At 41.6% G+C, this 14,467-nt stretch overlaps 1 protein-coding gene across 3 annotated transcripts in view; it reads right to left on the bottom strand.

Moving 5' to 3' along the window:
* NECAB1 (N-terminal EF-hand calcium binding protein 1) overlaps window positions 1–4,192 on the bottom strand; it is a 125,936-nt gene extending 121,744 nt beyond the window's left edge. The window contains exon 1 of one of the 3 annotated variants that reach the window (XM_039524898.1): window positions 3,739–4,192. In XM_039524898.1, the coding sequence (XP_039380832.1) occupies window positions 3,739–3,837 (99 nt within the window). In that variant the 5' untranslated portion in view covers window positions 3,838–4,192. The remainder of the gene's footprint in view (window positions 1–3,738) is intronic. The other 2 variants (XM_039524897.1, XM_039524896.1) reach the window with 2 other exon arrangements.
* Between the last annotated feature and the right edge of the window lie 10,275 nt (window positions 4,193–14,467).

The following is a 14,467-nucleotide window of genomic DNA, read 5'->3' as shown; positions in this document are numbered from 1 at the left end:
CTTAAAAAAATAAGCTACTGATCCAGATCCAGGCCTCCCTTCATAAACTCAGATCTGAACTTTGGGATGTTCAAAATCTAGATTCAGGTCCATTCTGAATTAAATTTAGTGGATTTAATTAATCTCTGGTTAGTACCTCTGAACAAAGGGGACTTTGCAACTCAGCTCTCAATAGCACGATTGGGCTGCTCAGTTTCTGATTATTTTTTTAAAAACAGTACTCTGGAAACACTCTACTAATACTAACACCCAGTTGCTAAAGTCTGAGGATCTTAAGCTTGAGAAGGTACTATTGAAAAGCAAAAATGCAGGAGGAGCCTTGTCAGAACAGTTTTACACTCCATAATATTCTTTTAATGGCTAAAATACAACACTAGGGTCCTAGCTGATACTGTGGGTTTTTGTGGTTGTTGTTGTTTTGGGGGTTTTTTCGTTTGGCAATCAGTATTCATTTTTCTTCTGTGTTTTCACATGGAACAAACCTCAAAATGTTTCTCTATTTTGCCTGCTTCCTTGTTTGTGCACCAGCAACAGTGATGTCTGTAAGAATGTGCATTGTACTGGAATTAGTAGCTGTTACTTAATATCAGCTGTAGAGACAGCAAGAGAGCTCATGGTTGTTTTGCTTCCTTTTTTAATGCCAAAGGACAGAGAGAGAGCATGAGTTGTGAATTTAAAAAAATAGATATTTTGAGATCTAGAGCTAATTACTAGGGCTGGCTATGCAAGATTCTACCTGATGAAAAGCGGATAGTATGGAGCCCCCAAGGGGGAGGCAAATCCATAGTGGCAAGTGCAGAAATCCTGCTCCTTGAAGAAAAGGTGCATGGGTTGAATTGCCTGCTGGGAGGGCCTGGGTAAGCATGGCTAATGGGCTGAATACTGAGAAAATAAGTGGGATGTATCCAACACAGAGTAAGTGGCACAACCCAGATAAATAAACCACACAACTTATTTGTGCCCTGAGCAATAATGATGTATGCACAATACCACCATCTGGGTCGTACAGCTAACACACTAACCAGAGACATCCAATGTCCCATTCTCAGCCTCCGTGCAAGTGCTTATATTTCAAACAGCATTTCATTAGAGTATTGGAGGCACCAGAAGGCGGGCACTTAGCACCGAACGTGGCTCCTTCAGAGCAGCAGTGCTCAAGCAGTCACTGGAAGGCCATACCGTAATACACCCCACCCACAGTGAGTTTAACATAAGGAATCACTAAAGTATATCAGCATTACCGTGGAGACTCGTGTAATAGATAAATATTAGGAGCCCAACTATCATTTACTTACCTTCCTCATTAGGGTGTTGTGAACAGGAGAAACTTTAATTTTGTATAGCTGTTTGAAGATGAAAGTGCTATAGAAATGCTAAGCATCGTTACTGGGTTGTTACCAATAGGCAGCAGTCAGTTAAAAGAGGAGAACACAGCCCAACCTACCCCTGCATCAACACACAGGAACATGACGCTTGGCTAGATTCACGATTACTTTTGTTGGAATTGCAGCCACACAGATATAGGGAGAATTCAGAAATCTATTATGGCATCCAAACACCGATGTATTTAGGTGGCAATGTATTGACATCAAAGGCAGCCATGCGCCGTATTGTGAGTAGACAGGAACAAAACATAGGTAATGTTCACTGTGTTGCAATCATACTTGGCTAGTGTGCAGCTTAAAATCCAGCTTACCTGCCCCCTACTTCCCTTTGGAGGAGATACTTTGGTGCTCTTTTTAGGGCCAAACCTTCTGCTACTTATGTGTTGGTGAATCTTTGTGAGGTCACTCCGAGAGGATATTCCCCAATTTAGGATGCTGTTATCTTTAGCCGTAGGCTCCACTTGTACTCTTATCCCTTTTTTTCCTGCAAACCAGTGATTCCATCTCTTTGTAATGCATGTGTAGAACTCCCTTTTGCTTTAAGGAGAGTTATGCACCCACACCAACGGAAAAATAAATCTTGTAGGATCAAAGTGATATCGAGAAACAGCATTTTTATTATGTCTCCAGGCCATAAATATATATAAATATCATAAAATGCAATAAAGGGTAGGCCTCTCTTAAATGATTACAGCAGGGATCTATAAAAATCATTAAAAGTAGCCATAGTTTTTACTGAACGCTCAGTAAAATTGTTGGGAAATCACTGGGAATTTTAATGTGGTCACTTTAGAGGTGTTTATAGATGTAGGGCCCGTAGTGCAAGTTTCATCATTGATGAATATAGATGTGTGGGCCTATACAGATGTTATGAACCGATATTGTGCTTTGTATTTTGAAGTAGTCAGCAGTGAAAGTTGGTGTAATATAGTGTAAATCTATGGAGCTTGTCAAATCAAAAACATAGATCCACTGACTGATTCAATCCTGCAAACGTTGCCCATACTAAGATCCAAAGAGGGGCTACATTCTTTGTTAATGTTGTTACACTCAATTGCACAGCATGTGTAGACAATGTATATGGGCTCAGTCTTGTGCAAGGTGCTGAGCGCTCTGTGGCTGATCCAGCACGTAACCAGAGGCTCACCTTTAAGCATGCCAGTCGTCCTGCTGAATTCAAGTTAGACTCCTGCTCAAGTGCTTTTCTGGATGAGGGCCAGAATGCTGGGCCCAATCCTGCAGGGTGAGGAGCAGCTCCTGAAAAGGTCTGAGGTGCTGAGTGCCACTTTCAGCAGTGGGAACTGAGGCTGCTTAGCCTCTTGCAGATGGCACTCAGCACACTGTAAGTTAGTTTCTAAATGCCCTCAGTTCCTCTAGAGTCCACTGGGAATTAAAGGATCCCTGTGCCTTTCAGGAGATACTCAGCACCTTGCTGGATCAGTCCTTCTTGATTATAAGACAAGAAATACAAGTAGCTTACAGTAAATCCCTGAAAGTTACATTACTTTTGGCTCAGCTGTAAATTCAACTGATTTATGGCTGTGACTCTCCCCTGACAATTTCTTCACATCCAGACCTGACTTATAATCTACTGTTATCTAGGTATGTTATTCGTTTTCTAACACAAATATTTTATGTTTAAAAATTCATTTACGGTCCTGTAAATAAAAGCAGATCAGATCCTAAACACGTTTTGTCTATAAGCATATGCTCTAAATTATTATTTTTTAAAAAGTAATATGGTCAAATCAGGTCAAGAATATAACGTTAACTGAGGCAAAGCAAGACCGTGGTACTTTTTAGATTTCGGCTTTGACCATTTTTCCCTTTCAAAGGACAATTTCATCTGTTCCTGTTGGGAGAGCTTTTAATGCCACCTGGGCTTAGGAGGCGTTTCGAACCCAGTCTATCCAAACTTGCATTCTCAAGGTTTCAGCGGTATTCAGAAAAGATGGCCAGTGTAGTTCTTCCTTAAAAACACCTCTGCATGCGCCTGCAAAACTTTCCATCCCCTGGACCCTGGCTCAGTGCAGATCGCTGGGAAACCCAAGGAAATCGCTGCGAGGGAATTTTTCCTCTGGTGCCCCTCCAAGGTTTGTTTTCTCGGTGAGGTTTGCACGCCCCCTCCTCCCCCCCGGGACGCGGTTTCTAGCTTTGGATACCTGTGGCTGTGGTCACATTGCAGCCGCTGCAAGGCTGCGCTAGAAAGAGACTGATTCCCGGGTACGCTTGTTTTCCCTCTCCCAAGAACTCGCCCCTCCAGCTCTGCTGCAACGCCAAGCGGGCTGCGTCCGGCTCAGCCCCACACCCCGGCTGCCCCCGCCCTGGCCGAGCCAGGCTGCCCCGGACTTACATCGAGGAAGATCGACATCCCTTTGGTGAGCGGCAGGGCCGAGCTGAGCTCCTCGGAGGAATTGGTCGAGGAGGGGGACATCTCCTGACCGCCCTCCATGCCTTCAGCCGGGGAGCGGGGGCGCTGCGGCCGCCGTGCCTGCCGGGATGAGCTGGGGCTCGGCTCCGGGAGAGACGCTGCTGCAGCCGCCGCTGGAGGCTGCTCACACTGGGCTCTGGCCGCCCACCCCCCCGCGCTCCTCCCTTTGCTGATGGCGCTAGAGCCCGTGTCAGTTTCATGGAGTCACATTGCAACGCGATCGCTCCCCGGGGACCAGCCCTGCGGGGTGGGCAGATCCCGCCACCTTTCCGCCTCCTGGCAGCCTGGGGAGAAACTCCGCTCCCCCCGGCCGGGCCATGATCGCCACATTGCCCGGGGCTGGCGCGGAAAACAACAGCCCCTTCCCACGCGGGCTGCCGATGGGGCTCCGGGACTGGACACCTTGAAACCGTCCTCGACGGAGAGTTTTAGCTCAGAGGAGATGTGCTCCCCCGGGCGCGCGCCCTCTGCGCCCCTCTGTGCGTGTGCACGGGCGGGGAGCTCAGCCTGCATGCGCCTAAACCCGCCATTCAAACGAATGTCTAAACCCATCGCACATATTAATTTACTCGGGCAAGGAAACACATTGGGACATGGCTGGTCACCATTGCAACCCGGATCGTGCTGGTGCCTTATACATGGGCAAAACCAGAATGGAAGCTGTAAACAATAGTCCCCACTTCACTTGCTCCAGATACAAGCCAGAGAATTCACAGGAAATATCAGCATATACCTAGGGCTGCTCCTCAATCTGCCTGGCTCCCCTGCGCAAGGAGGCAGCAGGCTCGTGACTGAGCCCTTTACCGTTTCATCTGGCTCCCACTCCCCCTTGGCAGTGGTGGTGTAGCTATGTTTGCTCCCAGGATCTGAGAGACAAGGTGCAGGAGGTGATATCTTTTATTGGGCCAGCTTCCGTTGGCAAGAGAGACACGCTTTGGGGTTACACAAAAGAAGAGCTCTGCGCCCCTGGAGAATCTGTCTCTCTCTCCCACAGAAGCTGGTCCAACGCAAGAGATTTCCTCCCCCACCTTGTCCTCCTAGCTCCCTCCCTTTCTCTATTTTGCCCACTTATTGAGAATTGTCCTGAACCTAGAGTCTGAGTTCGCTGGGTTTTTTTTACTTGTTTGTACATAGCCGCTGGCACCTCGACCCCGATTCTCTCTGGGAGACAGTGTGATGTGATACCAATAAATAACAATCCAATTACAACCACCTCTTTTTAAAGAAATTCCGCCCCCTATAGTCTTATGCTAGAACTTGCATGTCAAATTTCAGCCTGGTTCAATCTGAAGCACCAATGCGGGTAATTTAATTCTGACCTGAGGATTTACTTGCATAACTCCCAATAGCAAAAATATAGTAGACGCTTGTAAATGTCTTTCAAAAAGATATTTAATAAAGGAAAGAGATGGGATTCTAAACTCTGTTACCGTCTCCTAGAAATCAGCCGGAAATTACTTTTTTTTAATGATTCTTGCTTTTCAAGTTTATTACCGGTTAGTATAAAATAAAATGCCATTTGTGTGCTATTTTCATTACACTCCTGGTGAGCCTTCCAAGAAAGGTTGAACTACTCGGGTAATTCACAAAGACTCTAAAAACACACTGAAGAAAATTCAACAAGTCTGAGCATAATGATCCACATAATAAACACCCTACACCATTTTATGTTGTAAAGTACATGAATTTGCTAATGGGCTTTATAAACTGTGTTTGTGTGTTGGAGTTAGAGAGCGCTACTTTTCGTGTGTGCGTCTCAAGCTGCAAAGAAGGAAAACAATGACGGGCAAAGAAAGAAGGTAGCCACTTCTTGCCCTACGTGGAAACCCATCAAGCTCACTTGACTGGATTGGCTGGATTGCCGGACTGGCAGAGAGTGTCTGCTGAGCTGCTGCTCAGGTGGCTAGGCAAGGGGGGGAGGGGATAGTTCTGTTTCCCCCCAGTACAGGGCAAGGGCAGTGAGCAGGGGGAAGTAAGCTACTTCATGAACAGGGCTGGCTTAGCTTCCTTCCCCCATGGGAGGGACAAGGAGAAAGCAGGGCCCAAGCTGGGATGCTGGGTGTCTCAGCCTGGTCCTCACCTTGCTCCTAGAGAAGACCTTGTTTCCCCTCACTTGGACAGGATTATGACTGAGTCCATTCCCCTGCTGTTGAGACAACCCAATGACTCAGGAGGTCCCTTCTAGGCCTATGTTCCTATGACTGGAAGGCGCTGGTCCAACTCAAAGGGAGCCCAATTTTGCATAAGCAGGGATCACAGTTCACCCCTTCCCTAGCTATTGTTAGATGGCAGCACAGGTGCATTTGCCTTATAATTGGCCCTGCCTATTTTGACAGTTCTATTCCCCACCTTTACATGTCCAATCAGGCAGTGGAATTATCTGCCATAATTTTTCAGCACATTCAAATGAAGCAGCTCTCATTGTGTAAATAGTCACAGGGCAGGGTGTAAAGTGCTCTAGCTAGTGTGCCCAGAGCCAGCACTACAGAACTATTACTCAGTCTCTGACAGTGCATAATGGAGAGGGAAGGGTGCACTAAAAGTTGTACCTTAATTTTTCACCATTTCTATCAGTTCAAGACAGAATCTTAACACTATTTTAATGCACCATTTCATATTGAATAGAGTACAGATTTGCACATTTTCTCTGTGGTGCTGCTGTCACATTTTTTTGCGTGGGGGTTGGGGGAGGGGGAGTAATCTGTCTCTGCTGCAGTTGCCTGTCCAGAGTTTCATAAGAAATAAATTGATGTCCTTGATTTAAACCCTCTCCAGCTTGGTGTTGTTCTGGCCATTCAGAACACACTTCCTGTGTGTCTGTCTCCTCCTCATCTGCGCTTCTTCTCTTTTCTAGTTTCAAGAGAAAATGTGATTTAGGGGAGACTCTCCAGTAATAAACAGAGGGGCATTAAAAAGAGGGAAGGGCTCTATTATCCTAACTGAAGGCGACCTGAAAATAAAAAAAAAAATAACTATCTGGTCATTTTTGCTTCTTAATGATATGCACAAAAATCCCAGAAGTTTCGCTTTTTTATTTATTTGCTAATCTATTTGTTTTTAAAAGATTGGGAAACACGTGACTGAAGAACTACAACACAATGAGGAGAGCACAAGAGCCAAGAGAGTGAAAGCTGAGCAATTGAGAGGGGAAGGGATTATTTGGGTTTGTTTTTGTTAACACGTTTAACTTCAATGACAACTCACCATTTTAGAGAACGGAAGCCTTTGTTAAAGAGCCCAAACCCTCACCCCTTCAATAGGAGGCATTAGACCTCACAATTAACACCCCTGAGACCTCTTACAGGTTCTTTAGTAAAATCAGGGAAGAAGAGATTTGATCATCCTCATATATGTAAAAGTATGAACAAGCAGTGTGTTATCCTCCTCCCAAAATACCTTTAATGTTTCTTTGTGGTTGTATGTAGAAAGCTTGAAGCCTACTAATTTAAAAAATCCTTTTTAAGAAACTTTTATACAGATGCAGACTCTTACATAGTGCTTTTCATCAATTGATCTCACAGTGCTTTGCAAAGCAGGTAAGTATTATTACCCCTACTTTACACATGGGGAAAATGAAACACAGAAGTGAAGCAAGTTGTCCAAGGAGAAATGGCTTAATTTGCTGCACAGAATGTTTAGATCAATTATTTTAAGATTGTAGTAAGCAAACAAACTTTACCTCTGTGAATTTAAGGGTGGGTTTGGATGAATGGAGGTGGTCAGAATTTTCCATTGGAACATTTTTCCACATTAGAAAATACTGTTTTGTCCAAAAAAAAGAAAAAAACTCCCTTTCTGCAGGAATATGCTGCTTCTGATAAAGTTTTGCTTAGAAAAAAATTGAAAAAAAAAAGTACTAGTGTGATAGGTTGAGAATAGAACACTTTGACCTTATTTTTCACTTTGAAATAACTTTGTTTTAATTTTTTTATTTTATAATAAAATAAGTCAAAATTGGAACAGTTTTTTATTGTTATTGAAATAGGCTATTTCAGTTGACACAAAAAAATTTTCTGGAAAATTTCACTTTGAGGGTGTCATAGAGTTAGTCTCCCGAGAGTCCTTTCAGGCCTTACTCACAGACCACAACCATTCCAAGTCTTCTTTCCCTCTTTTCAGGCAGTAGCCAGATTCCCCACTTACTTCTGGGTAGAATAGTACTAATATTAGCCAGGCCTGTCTATTTCTGCTTCTTTTCAGGCTCCTACTTCTTCTCTCAGTATTGGCTTCCTGTTTGCTTATATAGTATTAGCTGCTGGGGCTACTTCCAGCCAACTGGCCTGTCATTTGGGCCACTCACTTGTTTCCACTCACTTAATTGGCCTCCTCCTCTGTCTGCCTGTCTTTCAATAAGCACCCAATTGATACAAACTGGTGGGTAGTTGCATGACTGGGTGCTGAGTTAGCCCCAGAGTCCACACACCTTGTTGCTGTGGGACATGATTTTTTTTTCATTCCAATTTGGGACTAAACAAAATTTCTAAATGTCAGACTTTGGGGCAGAATAGAAATTCTGAGTTTCAACCAGCTCTACTAATGAATTCAATTCTCTGCCCACTACAGAGGAATGGGCTAGGGGGCTACTGAAGGTTCCTTCCAACATTAATAATTCTATGAAATATCCATAATAGGTTAATTGAAAGCAGCAGTCAGTAACACTTTCCTGCTGTGCCCTGGTTTCCCCATCTGTGTAATGGGGATAATGACACTAACCTACTTGTAAAGCACTTTGAGATCTACTGGTGAAAAATCCTGTATAAGAGCTAGAAATTAGCTTTATTATTTTATTATAAGAATCACACTTCAGCTGCATGAAAACCTGTTGCCATTGGTAATCTGCAACATGAAATATATCAGCATTTTTATGTGGGAAAAAAAATCTAAAATTGCCTCCTCTTTTCTTTACAGCTTGTTGTGTCTTTAAACTTCCATCTAGAAACAAGCCTATTTTGTGAAAGCATTCATACTACACACTGACATGAAAAGAAAAGTGGCCAACTAGTATTTAATGATTTTGTGCTTCCAAGTGGAAACCCATTAGTATTGCATTTAATATGAAACAGGCCGTGCTATAAATGCAGAAAATAACATCGGCAGTTATCTAGGTAAAAGACTTCCTTTTTGCTAAGGAAACTTAAACAGCCTGAAGTCTGTAATGATGCATCCAAATTATTCCAGAATGATTAGCTGTAAGTGCAACCTTTAGACTGTAAAAAACACGCTGTGGAATGACTGTATACAAACATAGCCTGGAATTCATTAAGGGCCAAATCCCGTTTTCAGAACCCAGCTAGAGTCAATAGGCTGGGAGCCTCCTGTGGTGCAGAGTGGATTGGCATGCCGTAGGTGACAAAATATTGGAGTTACTCAGAAGAGCCAAAGGAGATCTATGGAATCCCCCTTTTCCTCACCACATTTCCAACAGCAGTTATTCCCTCTTGGTTTACACATCTGGTGTGATGTCCTGTAGGCCTCACTGCAAAACAATCTTCTTTTTGATGAATAAAGCCCTGTATCCCATCAGTTCCTCTAGAGATTTCCTGATCCATAAGCTATCGCAATACGGGCTGGACCTTTCAGAACTAACATTGGGGGACTAGTATGTGTGTGGCCCCAGGTGGTGCACAAGGGATAAAACCTGGTGCTAGATGTAACCTTTATTCTCCATCACCTTGCACCAGTGTACAGGGACTAGCATAATGGGAATGAGGAACCGAACCTATTTATTTCGTGAAGCTTCCATTAGTGGTATTAGGAGGATGGAGAACAGCAAGGACAGGAGGGGACTATGTATCCACTTCCGCTATGCATCAGACGGCAGAGCTGAGCTAATGAAGGGCTGTGGGAGACATGTTGGACCCTGGTGGTGGTTGTGTTCTCAGAAAGCCCCAGAAGAATTCTGATGGAATTTATTATACAGGGCACCTGTATGTACTGCAAGTACAGCTGGGCAAATCCTTTTGGCTGAAACTTTTTGTGGCAAAAAATGCAGATTTGGTGACATTCCATGAAGTTGTGTCAGTTTCATCAAACTGTCTGGGTTGAAACCTTTCCCCCCGCAACCTCTCCCTCCACCCAATGGAAATGTTTCATTTTGACATTTTTGAAACAAAACAAAACATTTTGGTTCTGTTAAAAATAGTCAGTATCAAAACAAAACATTTAGATTTTGTCAAAGCAAAATGTTTCATTCAACCCAAAATGATCTCCCCCCCAACTTTTAGATTTGCCAAATATTTTGAAAAAAAATAGTTTTCAGTTTTGAATCGTGTATGTATTTATATATAAAATTCAAAACTGAAAATGTAAAATATTGGAATTTGCAGTAAACTGAAAAATCCAATAATTGTCCAGCTCTAATTGCAACCCCCAGCCCCTCCTCCTTTCCAGGAAATATATTGTAGCTTAAAGCTGCAATCACACACAACCTGTGAAAAAGGGAGCTGGTGTTTTTAACACTGTCTACAGCACTGAAAGGTATTAGTGTCACCAAAACACTGTTTGAGCTCCTAGTGTAAGGTGTACACTCCTTCTATAATTGTACTTACATTGGACAAGTCATATAGGCCCAGATTTTTCAATATTTAGGTGTTCCTGTGCTCAGCACTGCAACGGCTAAGTCGCATTTTCAAAAAAGATGTAGGCACTTATGAGCCAAAATTCCCTTGACAGTCATAGGGATTTAGGGTCCAAACTGTCAAAATCCCTTTTGTAAAATGAGAGAAAGCTCCTAAATCACTGAGTGCAGCAGTGCCTAAATACCTTTACAAATCTAGGCCTTAGCTCCTCTGCCTCAGGCCCCCAGCTGTAAAATGGGGATAACAGTACTTCCCTATCTCACAGGAGTGTTGAGAGGATACATTCATTGCAGATTCTGAGGTGCTCAGCTACTGCAGGAATGGGGAAGTACCTACAATGGATGTATATCAAATGCTTCACATTTGGCGTCTTTAGTGTTTCCTGTAGTGTGTAGTCTTATGCTGTCGCTATTAAAGATTTAGATATTAATTAACATACATATTAATTCTAAATTCAGCCAGTTCAGGAAGTCTTGATAAACTTTAGTGGCATGTTTGTAAAATATATAACTTGCACCACCTTATTTATTTACAGCTTTGTCTCCAGTCTGCATATTCTGTTTGTGAGCAGCTCTGTAGGAGCATCTTGGAAGCAGTGTTGTAAAAATGACTGTAATGGGGCTTCCCGCTGAGATTATGGCCCCTGTTGAGAAAGCGCCTGCTATGCATTAGGATGGCTGAGTCAGATATTTACTTAGAAGATCTGAGTCAAGGAACAAAGAAGTAGATCAAAAGAGGAGACCAGATCAGAAGCACAACAAAACTACATAACAGTGAATGATGAACACATTAATTCTTTATCCTACACTGTTACCAGGGGAAAAGTGACTATAGTTCATGTGTAGCTGAAAACATTTCTTGTTGCTGCCAGTCCTATGCCACATTTGTATGATGAACAGCAATGTGTATATCCAGTCTAGAGCAGAACTAGTCCAACTATTCTTTAAGATGTCACAAATTTCCCCTCTTGCAAATCATACACAAACTAATCCTGTTATTCTTCGTGTATATTTATTATTCATAAGTATACACTGAATAATGTGAGCAAATTGTCTGTGTAGAGGTCATTTGCATGCTCCTCATTCTCAATACTTGTTATTCACTATTTGTGATATATGGTTGATTACTTTAGTGACATGGAATAGTTTCTGCTCCCTGACTGATGATAAAATATGTAAATGAGTTTAGCAAATAATGAATGGCAAATAATAAATAATGCACTTTTGACACAAAATTTATATGAATATTCATTCATGCTAAAATTCATAACAATGCTTTTCCAAATACAACCCCACAAATTACAGCAAATTTAATTTAGTTATTTAATTAGCAAGATTATTCATGAATCTTTTTTTTTAAAACTGTTTGACCAACTATAGTCTTATGTTTTTATTTTCTTCAAAACATCCTGACTCTGGGGAGTTTTGCCTGTATAAGGATGACAGGATAAGGCCCAAATATTATTCTCATTTATCATATTATTTAGAAACTTGATGTGTTTTTTAATTATATATTCTCATGTTTAAGTAATACAGAAGATTCTATGGCTTCATAGTTAATCAAAGTTTAATAACATGCTATCAAAAACTAGCTACATCAAAAGATAATCCCTGAATTTCCAACTGCAACAACACTGATCATAGACTCAGACAACATTTGTAAGCTAATTACCTGATCAACCCATAAAACTCAACAGCTTTCACAGCCAGTGAATGGATTAAATCAAAACTCTGAATCAGCATGTTTTGATTTCAGGGCAGTTGTGACAAGTCCTAGCAGCTTCCTCTTCTTGGACACCCAGATGGCATCCGGCCACAATTGGGCTCACCACATCAACAGTAAGTGCATACGTAACTTATGTGGTATTGTGAATCATTCCCAACAAAAAGAGGCTTGAACTCTGAAGGTCAGTTTAGGATTCAGATCTTCATTTTGGTGTTATTCAAATCCATTCATATATAATTGTTTAAGAGTAACAATTATATTAAAAATGTAACAATGGAGATGTACTTAACAAAAGTCATCAAAATGATTTCAGAAAACTTTCTTTCCCTAAGAACTCTTCTCTGCCATGTAAGTACTTTTCAGATCTTGTCTTAGAAAATGCCATTTTCCTTTCCAGTGGTTGGCTTGTATCACCTGCCTTATATGGTACTTTTTAAGTCAGACAGAGAAAATGAATGTTTGCATGACATTGATTAAAATATTGCTTGTATCATGAAATTGCTAAAGTATCCTGACTTTCTGAAATCATCAAAATTCTTCTTATACTTGCACAAAACCATGAAATCAAGAGTTTCTTATGAGATTCAGGAATCTGTTAGCACATTTCTATCAGATGCATGAATACAATGGGAAATGGGCTAGCCATGCAAAAGGTGTCTAGAAAAACCAAACCCCTGCTGGGACAGTAATGAAACCCCTTTGTGACCGGATGTGCCGAGTCAGGAACGACTCAGCATCCTGTCACTCAAATCTCCACCAATATAGGTTAATTGAGACCCAATTGGAAGGTCAATCAACTGTATAGGTCTACAGCTGAGGGGCTAATTAGAGAGGGGAAGCAATGCCAGCAGCTGGGAGAATATAAATTGAGAGGAAGAAAGCCCTGGAAAGGGGGATGATGAGGGTCTGAAAAAAGGTAGTGGTAGGTAGTTGCTAGTTCTGGTGCCTTCACCAGAGGCAAGTGGGGGAGCTAGTTGGGGCTTTAAAATATATGCAAATAGCACTACAGGTGGAGGCCTGCTGGGGAAAAACAAAATATAACAGGGGGTGGTGAAGGAAACCTGGAGTGGTGTGGACTGTACTTAAGGCCTGAAAGGACTCACAGGAGATACTCCCATGACATGTTGGGAACCATCTTCTCCAGTTACTTCTAACCATTTTGGCTTATAGCTGTTGATGGACCTATCCTCCATGAATTTATGTCTCTTGTTTCTGACTTTAATCCTTATACTCACACTCACTTAAAAGCTATCTTGTTGGAATTAAATAAACTTGTTTTATTTTAATCAAAACCATTCCAGCACAATGTTTTAAGTGAACTGTTTAACTCCAGTTAAAGCAACAAACTGTTGGATATTAACTCTTTAAAGGAGCAACAAACCTTAACATTACTTGGATTGTTAAAAACATACTCTTTAAATAAAGCATATCTTGAAATGCAACTGCTGACGCTGTTATATCTGGCTTACAAAAATCACAGCTGGACCAAAGCAATGAACTTATCCATATTGTTTTTTTCACAGTGATGAAATGAGATCTCTAAAGGCCTATTTACTGACTTGGTATATTCAAGAAACCAATCAGCAAACCATTTCCTGGATGGTTGGAAGTTGCAATTGACCAACATTGTATTTTAGCCTGTAAAGTTGATGAGAGAATGATGAAAGCATTTTGACAACAAAATTCATTACAAATTTTGAAATTTCCATCAAGAAGTCAAAATATGACCAGCCCTACTAGTCACGCAAACCCAAGTTGCAGATGTTGTACATTTTAGTTTTCACAGTACTGTAATAATTCTCTACATCAATATTTCCAAAAATGTGAGGTATGCCCCTTGGGTCGTTGTGAAAGGATAGTCAAGAGATCACCGACAGACCTCTCCATTGTTCTCCAGAGTTTCAGCTTTTACTTTTTTAAAATAAGTTACTCCCTGCTGTGTTATGGTTGTGGGGAATAAAAACCTTCCAAATGTGATCCTAGTATAACCGATACAATAATGTCTGCCTGAGTTTGCAGAGAGCCTGAAACAATAGCTCTGAGGTATGAACTGCTGTTTTAATTTCAGTGTGTGCTAACCCAGATACCAATGGTGAAATTTTAAATGTCAACATTAAGTATTTCATTACTCATCATATTATGAATATTATGTAGATCTACACCAGTGTTTCTCAAAGTGTGAGGCATGTTCCCAGAGTAGGGTATATTTATAGACCAGCTGAAGGAGGACATGAAAGAAGTACAAATGAACGTGAGTAAGTCTTTAACAGCATACTGCAGCGGGAGCACAATTAGTTTTAGTTTAATTTTCTAAAAGGATGTAGCTTTCAGAGGTTTGCAAAACACTG

This window comes from Mauremys reevesii, linkage group 2 (assembly GCF_016161935.1).
Source record: "Mauremys reevesii isolate NIE-2019 linkage group 2, ASM1616193v1, whole genome shotgun sequence".
Taxonomy (NCBI): domain Eukaryota; kingdom Metazoa; phylum Chordata; order Testudines; family Geoemydidae; genus Mauremys; species Mauremys reevesii.
The sequence above is the reverse complement of the archived record's forward strand: the minus strand, read 5'-3'. Positions and strand labels throughout refer to the sequence as shown.